Source organism: Xiphias gladius, chromosome 10 (assembly GCF_016859285.1).
Source record: "Xiphias gladius isolate SHS-SW01 ecotype Sanya breed wild chromosome 10, ASM1685928v1, whole genome shotgun sequence".
In the NCBI taxonomy this organism is placed as follows: Eukaryota; Metazoa; Chordata; class Actinopteri; order Istiophoriformes; family Xiphiidae; genus Xiphias; species Xiphias gladius.
Genome location: NC_053409.1, coordinates 1038682 through 1062500, shown reverse-complemented (window position 1 = coordinate 1062500; position 23819 = coordinate 1038682). Strand labels below are relative to the sequence as shown.

Here is a 23819-nt window from a genome sequence, read left to right as displayed (position 1 = left end):
AGTGGAACCAAAACCATTAGACAACATTAATATTACATCTGTCAATGACGTGTCATTAGAGCAGTGCTGTGTTTTGACAGAAATAAAGAGGGAATAATTTAGGCTATATGAAGTCAGATGTTGAGAAACATTCTCCTAAAGCAGAAGAGTCCACGACTAATATTTAAGTCGGTCAAGGGGACGACAATCCCTGAGATATTTGACTAGAGAATATTACTAGGGCTGCCTCCTAAAAGTCATAGGTCAATGCATCAGTCGAGAAGATCTTACGAATAATACCACCTTAATGCCATATGTACAGTAAAAGTACAATTAAAAATGCAGTCTAGTTTTAATATGTTGTATTTCTTTATTTCTGAAATTATTTTTAATGTTTCATTCAGTCTAGATTTGACAGTTTTACATGGAAAAATGGTTGATGATCATCTGATAATAAAATAATCTTCATTTTACAATATAAATATGATCCTGGTATGATCCAAATAAATGAGTATTTTTTTTAAATAACACTTTTATTTTTGGAAAGACAACTATAAAATGTACCTCGAACAGTCTGTATTACACCATGTTGGTTATGGCAGCAACATGTCTACCTGTACTGTAATTAAAAATGCGGAGCTCAAGGTGTTACAGACTCGTTAGAAAGAAGACGGAAAACACAGCCGTTGCCCTGGTTATCAGTTATCAGTTATCAGCAGAGAGAGACATTTTAATTGATATTAGATTTTATCATGAAACTGTGTGAAATGTTTCCAACACTCCTGTTGATTTACAGTAAAAACTGTAGAATAATTAATCAAAATGATAAATTTGATTTACACACAATCACTCAGGTTTTTGTGCTGCTGCTGGCCGTACAAAATTTCACCAGTGGATCTGCCACACGTCTTTGTGTGTCACCCCTTTTAAACTGAAGATGGAACAGATACCTGCTTCCTTCAGATGGCTGTAAAGAGAGTCACCAGAGTAAAGGAAAAGCCTTCAGTCAAGACTACCTACTAACTTTTGTGGATTACAGAGCTGGTAAGAATCTCTCATTAATCTTCATTCTGTTGGAATGCAACTTTTTTGTCTACTTGATCACATAAAATAAAAGTGGACAGTCGAGCAAAACATGAATAAAGGGAGTTGTGTGATTTTAAGAACTTCACCTAACAACAAGCAAAGTCAAAGTGATCAAAATATTATGGAACATGTGCTGAGCAGTTGACTTGCTCTGAGCAGGTGAGCGGTGGACCGTGCAAAACACACTCATTCTTGGTACCAACATTGCAGTGCGCCACTTGATTTTCACCACCCAACCCTCCTCTTGGGGTGCACGGTGAATCGCCAAGATGCCAAACGGGCACAGTCAAGGACATAATCTCAGTGCACTGCAGGACAGTGACAGTTCACCGGAGTGCCACTGCATTTCACACCATGTGCCACCACCAAAATAGATCCCTAGGAAACAGTTTTCGTCACCAAACCCTCTTCTGGGGTTGCATGGTGAGTCACCAAGATGCCTGGCGGGCACAGTCAAGGAAATAACCTCAGTGCACTGCAGAGGTTTTCACTGGAGTGCCACTGCATGAAACGCAGGCTCACTTCAACACTCAAGATGCTGCACTCATGACACACTCACAGACTGAGCAGCAAGTAAAACGCATGCTTCCATGCATCATATGGAGTACTAATAGATTTCATGGTGCTGTAACCCTTCCAGCAACAGCATCTGTACACAGTCCCAGTGACTTGCTGGGAAATTGCTCACTCTGCTTAGAAACATGTAGATGTATCAAAAGTCATTTGAAATTACAAAACTGTACTGGGTAAGTTATTCAGCTTTTCCACACAGCATGAGATGACAAACCATTTCCAGCATATACACGTGTGACATAAGCTGTCACAACCTGGTCTCATCCAAAGTAAACGTGGAAATGCTGCTGCCTCTTCAAAATCCCTGACTTGGTGTGGTTATTTATTACCCTGAGATAATATCTGAAAACAAAATAAATAATGATTTAATAAGAACACATAATTCAAGATATTTGACTTTTACATTGATGAGGTCAAACATTACATGTTTGGTGAATTTGAGGCAGCTTTTGGCAACAGTTTCAAACTTTAAAAATGTGAAATAAAATACATCTGGATATTAAGTTCGACTAATTTCTGTTCACCACTCCCTTACTCTCAGCTCTGGGGATGGGCATTTAGGAAAACTACAAACAATTTTTACTGCCTTCCAGCGAGATGGACTCTTCAGCTGACAGCCTGTCAGCAGCTAGAAAGACACTCCGTCGTGACTTTATAAGACTTTACAAATGAACTATAAATTGATCACACACTTTTTATTTAATTTTTCTCTTTCTTATTGGAACTCTGGTGTTTTCACATCACAAATGATGGACAAAGGCATTAAAATGTGAATTGTACAGTCAAAAGATGAGATTAGGCTGTTATTAAAGGTGTAAAGTGTACTGAAGAAAATCAATCTGTTAATCAGTTAATGTTGAGTGTTTGTAAAAATGAAAAATATCCATAGTTTTTAAAAAAAAAGCACGAACCTCAAGCTTATGTCAAATTTAAATACCAAGGTCTTACAAGTTGATGCATTTGCCTAAAGTACTGAGTGAGTCTTAGTTCATCTTTTACATTAAATAGTGGAGTGAGTCTTGCAGCATATCCCTACCATTACAGCCTATGGAACTTTTTTAAATGTACTTTAGAATTAAAAGTAAAAACAACCTCTTTTCTTCCTCCTTTTACAGTGTTGTTACTATTGCACTAAACCTGCAGTGTACTCAATATTTGTATATAATGCAAATACTTCAAAAACTTCTGGTGTTAAAGCCTTATCAGAGGAAAATTAATGTTCAAAACATGCAAATGACTAGAATTTCGCTTAAAGTAATTTACCCCAGGAAAATAAAATGGCCTGTTTGGATGTCAAAATCGAAAAATAAAACTCGAGTAAATATTTTATGCACCAAATGTATAAAAGCAAATTTTAAATAAAAAATAATAATCTGTTCACTGCGCGAACTGTCACACGTCTTGTTTCAACTCAAACATCATAAGCAGATAACAGGTCCATTTCAACTCTTAGCCATCCTGCTGGAAAGCTAAAGTTACCGTTGTCAGATTAGTCGAGAAAGAAATGAGACGTCAACGTCTCCCAAAATGGAAGGACAAGACACGCAGGAAGAGTTAATATACGTGTTAGTGTAGGAAAGGGAGAGTAAATGTACTCGGTTACTCCACCTCCGTATAAACCTAAGTAAGTAGCCTAACTTTTTAAAATGACGCCCACGAAGTTCCTGCTGACCCAGAGGGAAGATTAACAGTACAGAGTCGATGTTAGCTAGCCAGAGGAGGGGCTAGCTGGAGTTAGGAGACACCTAAACAGTGAAAGAAGCAGGGCCGAAGTAAAAGTGTGTCGTCTACCCTTGCTCTCTGCTGGTGTGTGACCTTCCTTCACGGCAGAAATATCCGCCTACCTCCGTCCTCACAGCCCAGCTCGCCGTCTGAGAACGGCTCCAGGTCGTCTTCGTCGTCGAAATATCCCAGAGCTGTGTCCTCCTCATCCTCCCCGCGCAGGGCTGAAACTCTCTCACTCGTCATGCCGATTCCTTTTCCTGTCGCTTTGTCTTTGGTTTGCATTTAAACCGCTTGCGGTGTCCAACTTTCCCACATTGTCACCTGATACGTGAGTACCATGCTGGTGAACTTTCGCCCCCGCCTCCAGTACGACACACTGCAGCCGCCGGGGCAGGACCCGAGTTAAGGCTCTAATTCCGTTGGGTTTATGGGTGAAATGAGAAAACTCGTCTTCAACAGATTTATATTAAAACAATTCAAGGCATCCAGGCATCTTTTAAATAGTGTGCTGCTAAAAAATAATGGTATGACATGTAATAAGAATAGTAAGAGCACTGGAGGAATGCACACTCATCCTATTGTACTGAACTATAATATGGCAAATTGAAAAGACCTACTGAAACTTCAAACCATGGTCAGAGAATAAAAACATTTAGTGGGGAAAAAAGAGATGTCTTAATAGTGAATATGCGTGTTCTGTTAATGTTTAGATGCTGTTACTAAAAAAAAGCAGCTTACTACGATGCTTCAGAATGAATGTGGAATATGTATCCACATCCTCATGCATATTTTCTGCCACGCTTGAGTTTTGGTTTTTTTTACACGTTCTGGTAGGACTAAAAAGTCCTAGAGTGTAGAGTAACGTAATTCATGGAATTCACCTCCATTTTTCTCTATAGTGAAATGTTTCTTTCAGAACTTCCGCCTCCCGTCAATGTGAGAATGCCATTGGATGCATGCCTTCGGGGTCAAAGCATTTTGGGTCAAAGTTCAATTGAACTTTGGGCTGCTAAACCTGCCAGTAATCCAGAGCAGTGCGCATTGCTATGCTTCACGCAGCTACCCAGTAGAGAGAAGCCTCCCCCAATTGGAAATAATGACCTTTTGTGTGTGAAAGCCCTGTAAGGCTGGCTGAAGAAAAGCCTGAAAAAGGGTAAGATAGAACCAAACTGCCAACAAGCCTTTAACATGATGTACATTTGTGAATGAGAGGTCTACATAGATCTGGGTATGGACAGTAGGAGACATGTCCTTACCAAGGTGCTCCTGAATTGTCTCTGCCAATATTTTACCAGTTTTAAACGATCTTGTTGATGCATACTTAGTTGCCATGTTTATGTGTTTTCTGCAAAAAGTGGTCTGTTTTGATGATGAGTGAAAGAGCAAGATATGGGGGATACTTGACCTGATGATTTGGTGACCCACTGTACTAGAGATGTTCAGTGAATGTACAAACTGATCTTTATCAACAACTTTTCAAAATGAACTGACTACACTGAATCACCATTGTAACCGACTGAATCACTAGCTTTTAGCAGTGGAGCATCACTGCTGACTGAAAGTGCTGATTCACAGTTTGTTTCGTCCCATTAAAAGCATGTTAAAAGACAGCGAAAGCCAGAAAATCAATCATAATCTCCAAACTCAGCTGTAACTATGAGGCTGGCTAGCTGTTAACCTTGTGCGCAGTGCTTGTATAGGCTAGTTTTGCACTGAACTGAACATGACAGCCGATTCAACAGACCGAAGGTCTACTGACCTGAAGACAGTCAGAATCAGCACTGAACATAGTGGTGACATGAACAGCAATGCATTCACCTCCTGTTGTACGCACTGAAGTTTCTTTGAACAGTGATGTGATCACTTAGCTTAGGGAAAAAAGTGAACAAACTGCGTAGTCAGTGACTACGAATATTCGACCTGAACTGAACAAAGTGATTAAAATCAGCAGAGTGACTTGGGATTTCTACCTCTGTGCTGTCCTAAACATTGTCAGCTAGCTGCAGCTCTTACGGAGTACTATCTTAGCAGTAATGAACAATAGTTTGAAGCGGATAGTATTATAGTTTAAACGATTCAGACACTGAAGAATTAAAAATGTCTTTGCCATACATTGAACTGACACCCGTCATCAGATTACAATTGCATTTAGGCGTAAGGTGTTGGCTACTTTGTGATTGTTCCTCAGATGTGTTATTTTATCACATAGCTTTATTACTTTGCTAGAATGACCCCAAAAAGCAAAGTAGGACTTTGGCTTTTCTTTTTTATAGAAGAGCCAAAGTATAGTGATGTAACAGCTTAGCTATAATCAGTCCAAACATTTATCATCCTTGACATTAGTAGCATGTAGGGTTAATAAAAATACAAAACTGCACTGAATAGGTGAAGTAAGTGATTCGCAGCTGAACTGCCGTTAAGACTGCTCTCTTCCCAACTGCTTCCACTGCGGATCGGATTCAACATGCTGATTTCGCCACATGGCTGCTAATAAGGGTTCACTGTAGAAGCAGCACTGTCACATACATAAGAAAAATTATGAGTGATTGTTGGCCTGTATTCAGGATAGAGGGTTTAAGTGTAATACACAGGATTTTAACCAGAGTAGGTCTGGATTTGTCTGAGAACGGGATGGCCTCAAAGTCTCCTCTTCTATCCAGAGGAAAGAGACTTTACGCCTTTGCTTGAGACTCAGACTTCTCCTTTCTTGGATGCCATATGACAATGTTAATTCGTCTTGACTTGATTCTATGTAGCCATTTGTCTGACATGGTGATTAAGCTTGATTGTATTATTTCCACATTTTACTTCTTTGCAGTAAATTCTTTGATCATGTTTTGCATGTAATTTTAAAATAATCATATACCTTTTGGGTCAGCTCTCATCCTCAGGTCACTGACATTTTTCCATTAATGCTCAATTCTTTTTCAATCACCTTACTTACCTACCTATCAATTATCACACTTTTGACAGTGTGACAATAGTCCTCAGCAGTGTTGGAGAAGTGACTTGAAAACTGTGATCAAATACTCATTACACATTACTCATTGAAAAAGTAATTACATTACTTTTTCATAACATGGCCTTGGTGACCTCACACAGCTATCCAGAAATCCTGACCTAAGAAGCACGGTTACACACCCTCCAACTCTAAATAAAACTAAGTGACTCCCGAATGATGGCGTACCTGTGGCTAACATTTGCCACGTCATCCAAGACCACATGAAATTTAAAGAAAACAAGTTTGGAATGACAAACAGTCACTTTTCTCCTCTTTTGGTAGAGGCTACTGCCTACGCCGCACATGAGCTATATCCTGGACCAGTGTGCCCACTGAACACAGGGTGATCAAACTGGTATTACTCCTTCATCAAACTCCCAGTAATACAGCGAACAAGCCGACCCCCCAATGACAAAGTGTCAGTGTTACTGGGTTTAGTAACTGTAATTTAATTGTTGAATTTCAAATTGTGATCCCTTACACTAATCGTTACTAAAAAAGTAATCGCATCACTGCTCAACACCAGTCCTCAGTGTCATTGCTTGAAGCTTTGGGTGGCATGGTCTGCGGCCTTGATTAAGATGTACCAAAGGCACCCTAAAAGACAAAATAGATCCTCTAATCAGCAGCATCACAAAATGCCACAAAATGTCGCTCACCACAGCTTCATTCTCAAAACACTAAGCTCTCATCTTCAGTGATTTAGCATATGTGATTCACAACCCAAGTCTGAGAGACTGTGCCATCTTTAGGACCTGCAAGGCAGAATATTTGAACTTGAACTGAGTCGTTCTCCTGCTCAGTTCTGTGAAAGGACATGTTAGTGTGGTACTACCATATCAGCTTGTCAGCTGAACAACGGAAGCCTGAGCATGTCATATCTACACTTCAATCAGACATACTGTACATACTTGTATAAACAGTCTGTTCAGAGGTGAACACTGTTCTTTACTCGCCGCCACTCTAAAAGGATTGCTACTGCAATCTTACAGTAGCCCAGAAAATAGTGCTACAGGATGCAGGTGAAGTGGCTAAACCCTTTAATTCACAGTTTTCTGCTGTCAGCAGCTGAATGTGACAAGTGACATTTCTTCAGGGCTACTGCTGAATTACTGTTGACATGTCACTGTGCACATATTGTGTCCCTACATAACTAGCAGCAAAGCCAAGACTATGTCTATTGTCTAGGACTTAAAGGTTATTCATTATATTTATGTTGTTATTACCTTTTACATTACCTTTATTGCAACTCTGGACCCCCACCCCCCTACTGCCGTGGTGACTCTGTTAACAGGAGCTAAATAAACGTTCTTGCCTATTTTTTGTCATTTACAAGTTAATGTAGAAGATAACTAAGTATATTTACTCCAGTAGTGTGTTTAATCCATTTTAACTCCATTACATTTGAGGGGGGAAACCGTACACATTTTCTGGTGACTAGAGTTGTTACTCTAGCGATTAAGATTCTACAATCCAATTAACTAATAAATAGTGCTGTTGTTTGAAAAACATCATGTATCTCCACAATATCAACTTGTCAAGATTTGAGTGTCTTTTTACACAGTGGCATTGCCATTTTTACTTAAGTAAATGATTCCACACTTTTTCTCACTACCTTTTTCTGTGTTGTGAATTGTCAAGAAAACCATATTTGACTGAGAGTCTTCCTTCTAGATATGACTTTACAGACATTTTTGTGGAATGATATAAAACCTGTAACAGTAGCAACATTATATCAGACTTCTATGGATTTTTTATTTGATCAGTTTGCTATAAGGTAATCAGAGGGAAACTACTTTGTTTGCAAAAGCTGTAATCCTGATTGTAGCTTCATCCACAAAAGCAAATTCACTTGTGAATTGGGCAGTTATGTGTTATATATAATTTGCAAATCATATAGAAAGTGCAGCACTTAATCTGTCTATTTTGGGAGTGGGTGGATAAATGTATGTATTTAAGGGCAGCAAACCAAAGATGGTTTATAAAGCTGAAAAATACACAAATTCAAATATATCTGAATTGTTGTCAAAATGGTGTAAACTGTAATGAAAACTCACCACACTGACCTCTCTCTGCACCACCAGGTTAGTGCAGTCCATGTAAAAATATTCTCTGACTACCCACGTTAAACTGATCATTCTCAATAACAAGCCTTTTTTTTAGATGTGGCTCTTTGCCTAATACTTTATGTAACTACCTCGTTATAACTCCTAGATTATCATTTTTTATCTAAATAAATTTGCTTAAAAGTTTAAGCTTACTACCTGTTTAGTAATGAATACAATACTACAGAGAGGACACCTGAGGCTGCATGTCATTACAAATTAAGTTAACAACCCAAATTTTGGGATTCTCAAAATTTCATGTTAAGTTTCCACAAATCGACTAAGCTAAGAACAGATTCTGAGGTGGTGCCTGTTTAAACTAGCAGTAAAGCCCGTGTCATTTGAAGGTCCATTTGTGTAACATTATTTCATTTCTGTATGAACTGACAGATAGCTGGATGAATGTTTGTGAAATACTTACTTGGCTACATTTGCCATGCTTTATTAATAAGACATTAGTTTACAGTATGTGGCTAATGTTGACTATGGACTCATTAGCCTATACATATAGAAACCTCAGAAAATAAAACTAAATAATGTCCAAATTCAGGCTGGTCCTCCCATCTGACCCTCCAATGGACCTTTCCCTGCCAAGCACCAATCTCCCTAAGCACAGAAAAAAGAAAATAAATGAGGTCCCATTGTATTTACATACTGACAGAAAACAACATTCTTAAAGCAATTAAAGTGAAAAAAAATCCCAAGTTAGGTAAAATATAATTTTGGACTCACTAGCATATAAATGTCTTCCTTCGAATATTATCAATATCAAAGATTATATCTAACATTGTAGAATGTATATATATAAGAGAAGACATAAGAAGGTATCACACTGCAGCTCCTCAGCAGTGTCGACTCTCGTTGTAGTGTTCGTGGTGTTTTGAGTGCGGACATTTTATTTCCACAGTGTCCTTGTTCAGGGCCCTTCGTCAATTTTCACTGTGACTGAACAGTAAGCCACCCTCACAGTGGTTTTCCCCATTACCACTCTAGGAGAAAATAAAGAAAACCCCAACCAGTATCTTGCAAAATTAAAAAAACATCAGATGCATATTATCACATTATAATGAGATGTGAAATTAACAGTATCATACTTTCACATTATCCCAAGTTAACATTCACATTTCCATTTGCCCCCTTTGATTATACGTCTCTATAGTAAGAGACCACAAAATAACTGAATGATATCAAGAACAAATGCAAAAAGTATAATGAGATTATATATTAAAAAATTATATTTCTCAATCAATTTGCATTCTACCACCAGTTCCTCATCTTCGTCGTCTGGGTCAGTCTTATGTAGTAGTGGCATCTGAACCTGATCTCCAGGCATCACAACTCCAACCCATCTCAATATCATAGCTTTCACAAAGGTCAGCAGTAGCGTACAAAAACAAAACATCACACACAGTGATATAAGAACTGCTATCAAAATCTGAATCAACGCTGCACCTAACACTCCGAATTTGTCTCGTAACCAAGCATTAACAGACCATCCGGCTCCTTGCGATGCACCAAAGGCATCCCTAATGTGCTTCAATGCATCCAGAACACTAGTAATATTATCAGAGTTGTCAGGAATTAAAAGTATAACAGGCATCACCAGTTAAATTCAAAGCCACACATAGGCCACCTTGTTTGGCCAAAATATAATCAAGAGCCATATTATGTTTCAGCAACGTCAGTCTGTGACTCCTTTGCGTATTTGACAAGTATTCAAACCCTTTTATAGTCTCATTTGCAAAACCCTGTAAAGTGTAGGTGATATTATCAATATGATCAGCCAAAAATGTTCAATGGTAGGAGTCCAGATTATGAAATGGTGCCATTTCCCTTTTCTTCCTACTACCAGGAACAGCAGATTTGACCTCATCAGGTGCTTGTCCCTTCTGGACCGCAAGAACTCCATATGGAAGCTTTAACCTTGCCATGTATCAGCATCCGGTCCATCCATATGGCAGAAATAAGTATGTTTTATCACCACAAACCCAGACAATTATCTCTGATATTCCCTAAGTTAGTGTCTTTCTTTCTTCCTTGTCTCTTGGTCCTTATCTTTCTGGTCATACCTCTTCTTCCGATATAGCCCCCCTTGATGTGCTATATGATCCGTGTAGACACCCTTTGCAATGCTTCAAAGACCAACCACCTCTGCCAGTTTGCTCCTATCTGATTCAAGTCCGGGTCATTTCATGTGACATTTCTCCACACTTGATGGGCCCTTGACACATGAGCCCTTGGGTTCTCTTCCTGTCCCAGTGGTTCAATAAGAATATTATCAGGATGTACATTTGTTGGAAATGTATCTCTCAGCACTCTCCACACACTTCTGTAACTCTTTCTTCGCTATCTGCAATTCCTGTAATTGATTCTCCAGTGCTTCCCGGCTTTCTAGACTGGTAGAATTGTTTATGTCAAAAAGACATTGATCGATATTTTCCTCAACCTCTCTTAAAGCCTGCCATCTGTCTTCTCCATATATGGTACTGGATGCCCTCGGGAAAAACCCTCTCAAAGACGATGAACCCTTGCTCTCTGAGTCTCCACTGCTGTTTCCATTCTCACTTTCATTGGAGCTGTCATCTCCTCTGTCCTTTTTCCTCCAAATTTCGACTCCTCTTCTTTCCACTTTAGCCAGTATCCGTCTGATTGCTGGGTCATATCGACCCTCTGTTTGTCTTTTTTCTTTAGGTTTCTGTCCCTTTTTACCTTTCTTCTGATCTGCCTTATATGTGGATATAAGCACCTGCACAGCTGAAACACCGCTGACACACACACACACACACCAATCGCGGAAAAAACAAAGGCACAGAGCAGATTACACAAAGCAAAAGCTCACAACGAACTCAATCATCATCCAAATTTCTCAAAGTTAACTCATTCATACTTTTCCCCACTAAATGCAAATTTTTGCCACTCACTTTTCTCTTTTTCCTAAATGAATGCTACCTTCATGAGATGCAGACATTTCAATGAGAGACTGCTTCAGACATTGTTCGTCAACGAATGTTCGAGTGGGAGCTTACAACTGAATCTTCTCATTCTGCACCTCCAGTTCTTAGAACTGACCTGAGACATCCCCTGGTGCCATCCCAGGTTTTATGGCCCGTCTAACACCGCCTTCCTAAGGGCTTCATCTGCGGCTTGACCTCTGTATTTTATCTCTTTTCCTTTACATTACCTCTTTTACAATGTTACTTTTACTTTATTTAATTTCTCCTAATTCCTCCAGGCCTGGAGTTATGTTTCTAATTTCCAGTCAAATTCCACTATTCTTTAAAAGCCAACTTTCACGCAGCGGCTAATACGCATGTCTTACCGTTAAGGAAGATAAGGGCCCTGTCTTCATTAATCTCGCATGGCGTTTATTTAGCACACTTTACTGTTACTAATTAGGCTTTCTACAGTTTCCTACTTTAACTTCTTATTTTCTTCACGTCTTTTCTACTTTAACTTCTTCTTTTCTTCACATCTTTACTACACTACTCCCCCCTTTGCGTTTCCCATCAACGCAACAAAACCAAATTTAGAATGGAGCACCGAACCAACCATCAACACATCATGACACGCACGCACAAACGATTCTTTGCGGTGTGTCCAGCCAGCAAATACAACAGCCTCAACGAACAAACCAGCGCCCCAAGACCGTGAGGAAGGCTCACCTTAACTACCGGCGTGGCGCGGGAGTCGGCGCCGCTGATGCTGGGGAAGATGCTGCAGGGCACAACACGACCAAGATCGTGACGCCAAATTCTTGTAGTTTATTAGATGGTGATGATAATGTGAAGAGGATGAAGGAGACTCCGCTGACACCGTCTTGATTGCATATAAGGGTTTATTACAAAGAAGTACAGCGTCAAATCAAGCATCTGCAGGTCTGCTCGGGAGAGGGTGTGAAGCCAATGAACCACTCTGAAAATCAGCCTTGACTGCCGACTCTTAAATAAGGCCGTTGTTTTCTTAAGAAATGTCACTAACATATGGTTTCAATCACAAAGCATTAACTCCCTTTTCAGACTGGGAGCCCCCCTCTGAGGCCCCCCAACCTAGGGCCTCTATGATAACACATAAATTTAGCTCTGCATATTTAACCATTTACCTCACATGAAAAGCAGTCAAATGTAACTACATGAAACTTGAATGAATGAAAAAAAAACACAAAATGTAAAAATCTGTTTTTTAACTTTCATTTTATATATAGCATTGCAATGGTATTTACGGTGACTGCAGATCGTTATTGTACAGGTGATTTTGATGTCAAATAAAATGCTCTATACAAATGAATCTTGTAGTCTTCCTTTACAGATGTTGTACAGCAGCGGCGTGGCTGCCTCCAGTTGGCCATTGGGACCCTTTCAGCTTCTGAAGCCTGGTCAGTGAGTGGGATAGACTTCATAAACTTTGACCCTGAAACTCAGAAATGGACATCCCAGTCTCCCTCTGCTATAACTGCAAAACATCATTGGAGTAGCAAGAAAGCAATGAATGTTGCCTTTAAACAATTAATCAAAGTACAATGTCCACTAATGATCCAGAAAATTCAGACCAATAAGACCAATAAACCCAAAAACAGGTGAGCTAGAGCAGTACAGCTACTATCCACATAAAATACAGACATGTACACACACACACATACACACAAAAGGTGCATTTCCACCAAATGTTCCTGGTACTTTAGGACCAGCTGAACTTTTCCCAGGAACATTTGTGGAAATAAAAATCCCTGTTGTGCTCTCCTGTTTGTGTTCCCACCACATCTGAAGAACCAGGTACATCATGCAAATTACACCCACGAAGAATTAAAAAATGACAGCTGTGTTTGAAATGTAGTATTAACACATGAGGAAAAAACATTCACTGCTGATGACTCAGATGTTTGCGTCAGCTCTAATGAATGAATGAAAAGGAGAAATGCAAAAATGAAATTGAAACCCCAGAGCGCCTGCGTCCACAGATATTCATCTGCTGAGGGTTTGATGGCTAATTACTTCTGCTTTAGAATGAAACTTCCATGAACCAAGCAGAAAATAAGGTTTTAGCTATTTCTTTCATTCGCTGGCTTTGTTTTTTTTTTACCTTTTTTCCCTCTTTTCATTAACTCTCCTGCTCGCTCGACGACCACCGCTCTCCCTCTCTCACTCGCTCTCTCTTTCTCTCCCTCTTTCTCTCTTTTTATCAGGAGGCCAACAAAAAAGCCCAGCGTTAACAAATGTTGGGCTTTTTACCATGTTCATATTTGATGCTCAATCGGTGTACAATTTATGTCCAAGGCCAACATTCAGTGTCACTGCAGGAATTAGTGTGTCCTTCATTTAGCAGGATGGAAAGTAAGCGTGGGGAACGGATCTGTAGACCATAGTTCACATTGTGTCATAGAACAACACTCAATATCTGTTCTCTATGATTATGATCTTTCACTAACCTTAACAAAGGTACGATTAATTGCAGGTACGCTGGATTACAATAGATTTTACAGTTGTACTTAATGAAGTAGTGATTGATTAAACATAGATCAGGTTAGGCCTTCATAGAAATATTGATTACAGGCGTCTTTTTCTTCCTATTGATATTAAGTGAAAAAGGAGCCTTAAAAAAAAGGGCTTCTGAGTCAAAATTTGTGACATCTGATCTTTCCTAATCTCAGTTTTAATGTTTTTAAATAACATGAGGGGACAGCACGGACCACTTCAGCGATCAGAATGGGTTTTCAGGGTCTTCTTAAACTGCATTGCATTTAACTGGGAATTCTCTTGATGGCAGACACCTTCCCTAAACAGTCAACTGTCTACTGGAAAATCCTTATATGTCAGCTGACGAGTAACAAGAAATGTCAGCAGAAATACCAAAGATATGTTTGGGGTCATTTCATACAACAGACATGCATATGATGCAGGTCTACTAAACACGTGTCGGAGCCATTCATATGAAACAGCCTTGACACTGGCTGTAACACTCCAGTCTGCAGCGTAGTCCCATACACTTCACTGATAAATCACTCCACCTTCTTCATGTCCATACCCAACCATTAATGCATGGACACTTTTTATTCTTCTCGCCCTTTCTCACTCTCTCATTCTTTCTTTCCTTTCTCATTCCCTCTCTTTTCAGGGAGGCAGTTATAACATACTCTGTCCACCAAGTTTTTTTTTCAGTTGTAAAATGTCTTGCTCACTGCATATCTTCTATCAGAATTCTTTAATAATCAAGTATAAAGAATAATTGTCAAAATTGTTTGTTTATGTTATGTCTTTTGATAAAAAAGAACACTGACTATTTTGTCATCAGATTTTTTTAAACCCTCAAATATCAATTTAGATATTTGCCTCAAAAATCCAGGATCAGCTGAACTAAAAAACACATAAATAACACAATTCCTGTGTATTAACAAACATAAAGTAAATATAGAATAGCATGATTTAAATGCTAGGTGAGAGTCTCTTGTGCCATCTTTTCATAAATATGAGCATGGAGAAGAGAACACACAGAATGTCTAAAAACAACATGTGAATCTGTAGGTGCAGAATGCGTCTGAAGTAGAATGCAAAGAAAGCTATAAAATCCGGCTCAGTATACGTAGCTGTTTTCCCAGTAGAGGAATAGTGATAAAGCTGTGGGATATGACTGTAATTCAGTCTAATAAAGTACAAGTGGGGTTCATTCAGAGTTTATATATATATATATATATAATATATATATATATATATATATATATATATATATATATATATATAATTCTTTATATAAGTCCACTGTCTTACTTGCAAAGATTGACTTGAAGTGTCTTTTAAGCTCTGTTTTGATCTTTGCTGAATGAGATGTAACTGCCAGTGTGTTCTAATTGTGATTCCCTGTCCTTCTCTAAGAGTAGATCCACAGCTGGTGGAGCAAGGGTGTTACCTCTCCAGATCTGCAGAGTGTTATTGTTTCATACACTAAGGGCACCGAGAGAAACAGAGGGTCCCAGGACCGGTGCAAGGTGAGGATTAGCTTAAAGCATCACTACTACTGTGATCCAGACCAATTTCCTCACCAAGGTGATGGGGCAAATAAATCCTTTAGGAATTGTAAATGGCTGCATTAATACAGCGCCTTTATCCAAAGCACTTTACAATTTGCTTCTCATTCACCCACTCACACACAGATCCTTGATCCATTAATCACAGAAATGTGATCACTCCCCATCAGTTATCCTCTCCACAATAAATGTCCATTAGTTTGTCAGTTTGTTTGTTAGTAGCAAAGTGATATTGGAGACATTTATGAATCAGAATTGCTTTGGTTCATCATTGGAAAGTTGTAATGATGCATAATATAATTTTCACACGACTCAAAAGTGAGGATGGCATTGTAGACTTAGCAGTAGTGTGCATCGTACGGACACTACCTTTTCCTTCTGTTGGTACATTTTTGAGGGCACTATTTAGTGTGAAACTTCCCGCTGAGATTTTGGAATATAATGGACAAGGGTAAATAGAGTGCACCATGTAGCAAGTAGGGAGTGACACAGCTTTAATCTCAATTTAACATGGTTGTTATCCTGTACTGGAAGTAAATGCCACTTGAGGCCACAGTGACCGATGTTCAGCGAGTCACTGTGGCTTTTCAAAACATATTTAAAAGAAGGAATTTCACTGCAAACACCATACCATCCTCTGTGTTTCTGGGCAGTGGTACACAGTGGGTATGTTGTCATTCAGACTTACCTGCAGTCTGAGGGTTGCAGAAATGCATTCTGGGACTCCCTAATGAGGGGAAAGTGTTATTTATGGTATTATCTTACTTTGTAGCCTAGTTTGCTTTTTTGTCGTTTATCATAGTAGATTTTATCCTCATTCTTTTCTAGTCTACGTGCTGTATGTAAATAATGTAGAAATAAATCTCTTAGCTTTAGCTTCATATTTTCTGTTTTTGAACAACTCATTTTTACTAGTTTTCTCCTGCCATGTGAAGCATTTCTCACTGTGCTGATTCCTCTCATGAATTCAGATTTGTGTGCGCTCGTTGGACACCCAGATCTCCATACGTGTACTTTACTAAATGAACATCAGCAGAATATTATGCATACACTGACCTATAACTTAACAAAACTATAAATACATGAGCCAACACCTTCCTTTTTGATAAGCTACTATCCATTTTCAGTATGGACATACAGTCCAAGTCTTCTTTCATTTGCACATGTCTGCACTATCCCAAGAAACAAACTCTTAGCAGGATATCTTTGGATAAATTCCCAAATGTAAGACATAGGATTTGCATTTATTCCGACTTCTCCTTTCTGTTATGTTTTTATTCATTTTGTGACACAACATCAAGCCACAATCTAAAAAACTGAATGTAAGTTAAAGCGTCACTACCATAAATTTAAACACAAGATTGGACTTGCTGTCTCTCACAGACTGAATGACAGGCATCAAATAAAAGGACAAATGCTAGTTTTTTAGGCTGTTAAAGATGTGTTCACACCAGTTTGGTCTCATTTAAAAAATACATAATATAATAATATACACTAGTCTGAGACAGTGGCCTCAGACTTTTGGACCCTACTGTAAATATATAGAGTCAGTAAAACTGGATTTTGTTCTTATTATTTTGTAATCTAAGTGCAAAAAAAAAAAAAAAATGAATAAATAAATGAACATGTATAAAAGCTAATAATTTGGTAATTAGGTTCCTATCTCTTTATTTGTTGAGCTGCTTTTTCTATGTGCAGCATTAATCACAGTATTGATTTTTCACAGGCTGTTTAACACAGTGAACCTTTTCGGAGACCCCTGCTGTAGATTCACACAACAGTTATGGTCATATTGAACTATGTAGCCGACATTTATTTAGCGTCATGAGAACATCCACATTGAACACAGAGTAAGTCAGTGATGTTTGTAAATGCTGGAATGTATTAACAAGTATCACATAATGTTTTCATTTTTTCAACATGAAAATATCGATTTTTCTTTCATACGTCAAAGTCTTCAGTTGTGAATGGGAATATACTGAATCACACAACGATGCTTTCATTTTCTGTGTTCTTGGAAAGGCCGCCTGGGTTTCTCTCATATCTTGCACAGCTGTATTTCATTTTGTTTTTTTGTGTCCTTTCGTATTTTAACTGTCTTAATCAATAAAAATAAATATAAAATTCCCCTGCCTTTTGTGGTGGTAGTGACGGCGATTAGGTGACAGAGATTACATGTGTGTTTGATATAAGTCTCAGTCTTCCATGCTCTGTCCTCTGTTTTTCATTCATCAAAATGCTGCAAAGAACTTTGTATCCAAAAGTCACTGTTGAATAAAAATACAACTTTAAAGATACATTTAATTTCAGTCTATGAGTTGCTGTTACCACAGCAACCACAAGGTGGAGGCAGACAACACGGGATTAACAGAGATCGGTTACTTTAACACAGCAGTAAGACTTCACTGTACATAAAATGCAAATAAAGTTTGGTGTTCCCTCATAGGAACAACTGTACCTAGGATTTTCTGGTGCAACCTTTACAATCTAACAACACTTTAACATGTACAGTACATTGCAGAACAGTCGGCAGCTCTAAAAGGACCAGCTGTGATTTTTTATTGTGTCTAAACTAATGTAATATTTTCTTGCTTCAGATGGTGGTAGGCCCAAATCACAAAGCTACAGCTGGCATCACAGACACGCACCGCATTCACCAATTTTTACATGTGCTCTGATTCTTAGAGACATTTAAAGAGAGAACACATTGTGAAAGTGTTTCTCACTATGAAGCTACATTGGCTGGTCAGAGCTGTTTATCAGCTTTCATTCAATGAAGGTACATTTAAAAGCACATGTCGACTGGAATACTGCGCAGATTCTTGAAAAGAAGATGAACTCACTTTTTAACTACACAAATGCAACTCATATCAAATTGTGATAAATTTTACGCGGACTGCAGACAGAGTGATGTTCACAGTGCAGCAGGACAGAGGAACCTTCGGGGGTTTCAATTTGGCAGGGTGATTGTACCACCGGTTCAGCCTGATGTGAAGCTAAACCTAAAAAGTAACTTGACCCAGACCAAATAGTCTGGAGGGGTCACCTTCCATAGTAAACTAGGTCAGACTGGTGTAAATCTCCTTTGTTAGCCACAATTTCCTGAAAACAAGCCTGACTTACTAAAATAAGCACGACTTGGGAAATAAGCCTTTCCTGATGTGACTTAGTATTCATGTCTCTTCAATAGAAATAAAGGGACAGACAGCCAATCTGAAGCTACTGTATTTAAAGCAGTATTTCCATCATACGGAGGCCGTTATATCCGACAGAGAATTTCAGTTTCTAGAAAATGCTAACTTTCTAAATAAATACATTATTTGGCTGGGCTCCCATGTGATGTTTTACAGTTGTTTACAGGTATGTTGCATCTGATACATCTACTGTATGTGTAAGTAAGTTCATATACCTCACCTGGGATTTCAACTCACAATGTCATAAGAGCAAAGTGCTGCAACAAAGGAGACACTTCATCTCTCCTGGCGTCAGTGCCTGAGCTTTCTGCTGACCCACAACATGCTGCCAAAAGTTTTCTGTTCTTGGTTTTTACTGTAATATTCAACTCTTTTATTATATAAATAATAGATGGGCGTCTGTGGCCATGAACACTGCTGTTTTGTCTTGACATGTCAGTTTTCCTGAGGTGAACTAAGCTTGATGTCACTAACTGTACCTGTGTTACTAAATCACTTTGTCAGATCTCAGCAGCCCTGAGTTGTTTTCTGAGACGGTTTTGTCCTGGTTTGGTTTGTTAGGCTCAATCAAGACAGACCTTTCACAATAAGCTCTGCCTCTCTGAGCCTCCTTATGAAACAGCCAGACAGATGACAACAGATCACTGCTTTTCCCTTGGTCCAAACCACAGGAGTGAATGTCAAATGTTGGTTTGCACTTGAATCTGCAGTTTACATCTAAGTGGACGCATGTGTATATTATAGCATTCTGAAAATGACAAGAAGTCAATCTCAGACACACTTAATATTAAGGGAAGGATATATGTAACAGCTTGTCATGTCATAAAGCCTCTGATAATGTCTGAAGTCTGACCAGTGGATTTTCATGTTTGATAAGAACTACACAAGATGTAACCCGGCTGTCATTATAATATGACCTTACTTGAATTTCAATTTAGCTCTCGATTTTTTTTCTCTATCCTATTTTTATTATGTGCAACAAAAGCTTAGATTAAAATGACAACTTTCCCATCAAAGCAGGGTCCCTCGGAAGTTTCATCTAAGTGTCCTGATCCTAATCCTTATGGAAAGATTTGCCAAAGACATGCAGGCCTGTGCTAATACAGTGTGAGTGTCGTGGAGATTCAAGGCACACTATTCCGATTCCCCAGATGATCTAGATGAGCTCTGTCAGCTGACACCCCATTGTAATGCAGGGTTTCAGGTATTATTGTAGATGCACTACTCCCATTCTCTTTCTCTCTGTCTCTCTCTCTCCCTCTTGGTCTCTCTCTCTCTAAGCTGTAGTGCACTGCAACAGCTTGCATCCTGTCTGCACACATTCACATGCTGAGTAGTCAGCCTGCTGTTGCTGCAGCATCATCCTCTTACACACCACAAACACAGCTACCAACTCTTTGAGAGGCCTGTTTGTTTGGATTTTGCATGGATGCTCCTTTTTGCCACAGCAGAGAGTAACGGAAGTCTGCGGACTGTATGGAGGGTAAGGTGAAACATATGGCTTCTTTTCTGTGAGAATCTATAACTGAACAAACACAACCTTTAACAAAAGCCAGCCTGATGTGGAAGTACCTATTGTCACACTGAAGGGATATTTTTAACAGTAGCAAATGCTGTAGCTTCTGTTTTGTATCCTACTGAACACATTTTTTTCCATACATGAGCAATTTACTATTTGTTCATTTGTTAGCCTCTAATTAAACCTCCCTAATTTCACTATTTTGCTCTTTGCAAAAATGTTATGGAAGGTAATTCAGTCATAGTATAAGTGCAATTTATCGAACTTGTAGTACGGTTTTACAAACTAGAACAATATAATATTAAATTCATAGTCATTTTGGTACTCATGAAAATGACATGAGAACCCTGTCTCCTAAAAATTATGGTTATTTACAACCAACTCGCAACAGCAAAAAGTTTGGAGAGAAACAACGCTGGCCGCAGCACATTTTTGATCAGCATAATGAGGAACTGTTTTTAATGAAAGCAGGTTGTAAAATGTTCAAACTAAACATTCACTGACAACATAGCTACAATATGCGCTTGTAGAAACTAAAGCATTATGACTTTTTCTGTGGTTCTGTTGAGGCACTCACAGCACTTGGTAAAGGTTAGGGGAAGATAGCGGTCTCAGTTAAATACTGAAAACTTCAACAGTGACTAGACATGTTAACTTTTTCAATATTTTACCAAACCACAGCGTTTCACTATCCTTAACCACAGATTTTCTTGCCTGAACCTGACCGCAAACAGAGCACAGGACGCAAACCCTGCTTAGCAGAACAGAACAGGAAACAGCTTGAAAAATCCACCAGCTACCAAGTTTAGAGTTGTCTTTTTACACAGTCTTTGTTGTTTAACCTTTACATGAACAGAAATGTAAAGATACTAACTAGTGGTTTGGGAGGGAGTTATGGCTGGAGCAATTCTCTTGATAAACATCAGTTTATCCATCCGTCTAGAACCTTGCTGCAGCAGCTACATCTGTAGCCCGGGCTGCCATATTAAAACAGGGTTTGGTTTCTGCATAGGCAGGATCGTAGCAGACCTGACAATCTCACTGTGATGAGAAGACTCCAGGAAACACCACACAGTCACTGCATGGAATGTAGGAGATCCAACGCATAGCTCCCCAAATAATTTCTGTTTGTGTACAGATACAACTTATTAATGAGTCCTCTTTAGAGATTTGGGTAGGTGCATTTTTGATTTCCGGGCTTTATGCTGACTCAGGCCAACCACATCCTTACTCTAGCTCTGTACTTAACACACAGACATTAGATTGACATCCATCAGAAAAAGTCTCACTCTTTCCCCAAAATGTGGAACTATTTCTTTGAGACTTTAACAATGCCTCGGAATAGCCAAAAATATGTTTTGTCTATTAGCAGAACCATATGGGACAGAAAACGGAGGAAGCTGGAGGTAGAAGAGGTGTATTGGCGGATAAAACGCAAATCATTTCCACTGAGCAGGAGCTGACCTTTGACCCTTGGAACAGATCAGTTAATGTTGGCCCTCAAATTGCGATTCCCTTAGTTCTGTAATCTGAGAGATTTCTGATACAGGCTCCAAATGAACTTGTACTTAAGTAGTAAAATCTATATCCAAATGTCAACACAAGGGCCGTGGTTCAAAAGTTCTGATTGGCCCTTTAAATGCATTCTGTAATAAAAAGCGAGGGTAAATGGACCGTACATGTTTGTTAGTTTGGGATGTTTGGTAATGAAATCTCTATCAAACTGTCCATTTAATCCTACAGCGATAGCATACCGACAATCATGAAAAAGTTTCTATTGAGCTCCAACAGGAAGTTTGTTACTTTAGGAAATTCATATAAATATGTTAAGCTAACTGTAAAGTTAATAATCCATACCAGATATTTTTTAGGTCTTTATAGGATCATGATATACAGTTTATAGAGGGAATGGAATGATTTAAAATATTCATTTATTCATTTATTTTTTTAAAATACATTTCATAGGAAGAACTAACTTGGTACTAATTAAAGGGAAATGAGAGCTCCAATGAAAGGCAAACTCGGTTTATACCAGTAAAATGTAAATTTTCATTCATTATTCATTTATCATTGGAAACTTCTTTGTATATTTTGAAAGCCATGCTTGCCTGTAGACAACTTTCACAATTCTGCTTTTTCAACAAACCTGTTACATAGCAAGTGAGTGGAATTAATTAGTAGTATCTTTTTTCCCTAAAATTAGCGACAGAATATAGTTCCTGCTTCGAAACTTCTCAGAAAAGCCTTGAAAATGTCCTACGTCACTAGGAATCATTGTTAGGAATCAAGAGCACACCACATCTCAACACATTTAACGCAGTCGGGCTCGGACTCTGATCAAAAATAAATCATACAAATCAGTCACAGGCTCAAAAGTTCAGTAATCATTCAAACAGATGGGAAAACAGCATAAGGCATAGAATATCATACATTGTACATTATATAGTGTAATTACAAATATATAGCTCAAAACTTCATTATGAGGGATAAGAATGTGTAGTCTTACAGGAAAAAATGATGGGATTAGAAAAAGAGCGAATGATAAGCTTTAGTGTTGTGTGTATACATGCTTGGGATTCAAGACTGTTTATAATCACCACCAAAGATTAAAGGTTGACCTTTGGCATAGAGCATAATCTGACTGTCAGCTCTGCAGCACTGACATGAAATCCTTTGTCATTTGGGTCAGATGCTTAACATTAACGGAGCAGGACAGTCGGCGTGAGAAATGAGTTCAGTGTTTTTTAGTGAATGAGGCAACAACATGCTAAGTGCCAGTGTGACAGACAGTACCTGAAATTGGGAATATAGGCCTAACTACACAGGGGCCATTCACATTATGTATTAGATGTTTGAAATACACAGCAAAAATGTTACAAATGATTAAATCTCTAACTGGTGAACATGCTGGAACATTTAGCAGCTAAAGAGCCAGGAATCTTTCTCAGGGCCAAAGAAGAGCTAAAAGAAATTAAATATTGGACTTCAGGTGGTCAGAAACAAAACTCCAAAGAAATGTAACAGAAATGAACCTATGACTCTTTGAATCATAGGTTGTTAATGCTCTGTTGTCAGTCCCCTCATCTACAGGTCTTTGATATAGTCACTACCTGACCTAGCTGGGCCTGCCATTTGTTGTTATTTTCAGCATAAGCTGGGCTACTCAGAAATGCCATCAATTTGATACTACGGTGCCATTTTGCAAGAAATAGGAAGCAATTGGAGGATTTAACATGAACTTTAACCTGCATCACCTGATTTTTGCTAGCTTGAGAGCAGTAGAAACAAGCTGTAAACACAACATTGAAATAGTATCATATTTTAATGTTGATATGGTGAGCATGTGAACCAGCTGCTTAATCACACATCCAGCAGACACAGAGCAACATGAGCACTCATCTGGAGTGATGTTTGTGTCCAGCTGATGGATTTAAGTCCAGTACTCCCTCTCTTTTAGCTCAAGTTTTGGTCTCCACCAGCTCCCGAGGGAAACATCTGGCTCCTTAGCTGCAAAATGCTCCACTATGTTCACCTATGTTCACGATTTTTGTTATTCAAATAAAATGATCTCGTATTGCTTCAGTGGTGGAATGTGTGATATGCTGTGCAGTATCTGTTTATG

At 38.7% G+C, this 23819-nt stretch overlaps 1 protein-coding gene across 3 annotated transcripts in view; it reads right to left on the bottom strand.

Moving 5' to 3' along the window:
- rragd (ras-related GTP binding D) overlaps positions 1-3727 on the bottom strand; it is a 59916-nt gene extending 56189 nt beyond the window's left edge. For 2 of the 3 annotated variants that reach the window (XM_040137107.1, XM_040137106.1), the window contains exon 1: positions 3483-3727. In XM_040137107.1, coding sequence (XP_039993041.1) covers positions 3483-3645 — 163 coding nt within the window. In that variant the 5' untranslated portion in view covers positions 3646-3727. Of the gene's footprint in view, positions 1-3429 lie in introns of all 3 variants that reach the window. The other variant, XM_040137108.1, reaches the window with a different exon arrangement.
- Between the last annotated feature and the right edge of the window lie 20092 nt (positions 3728-23819).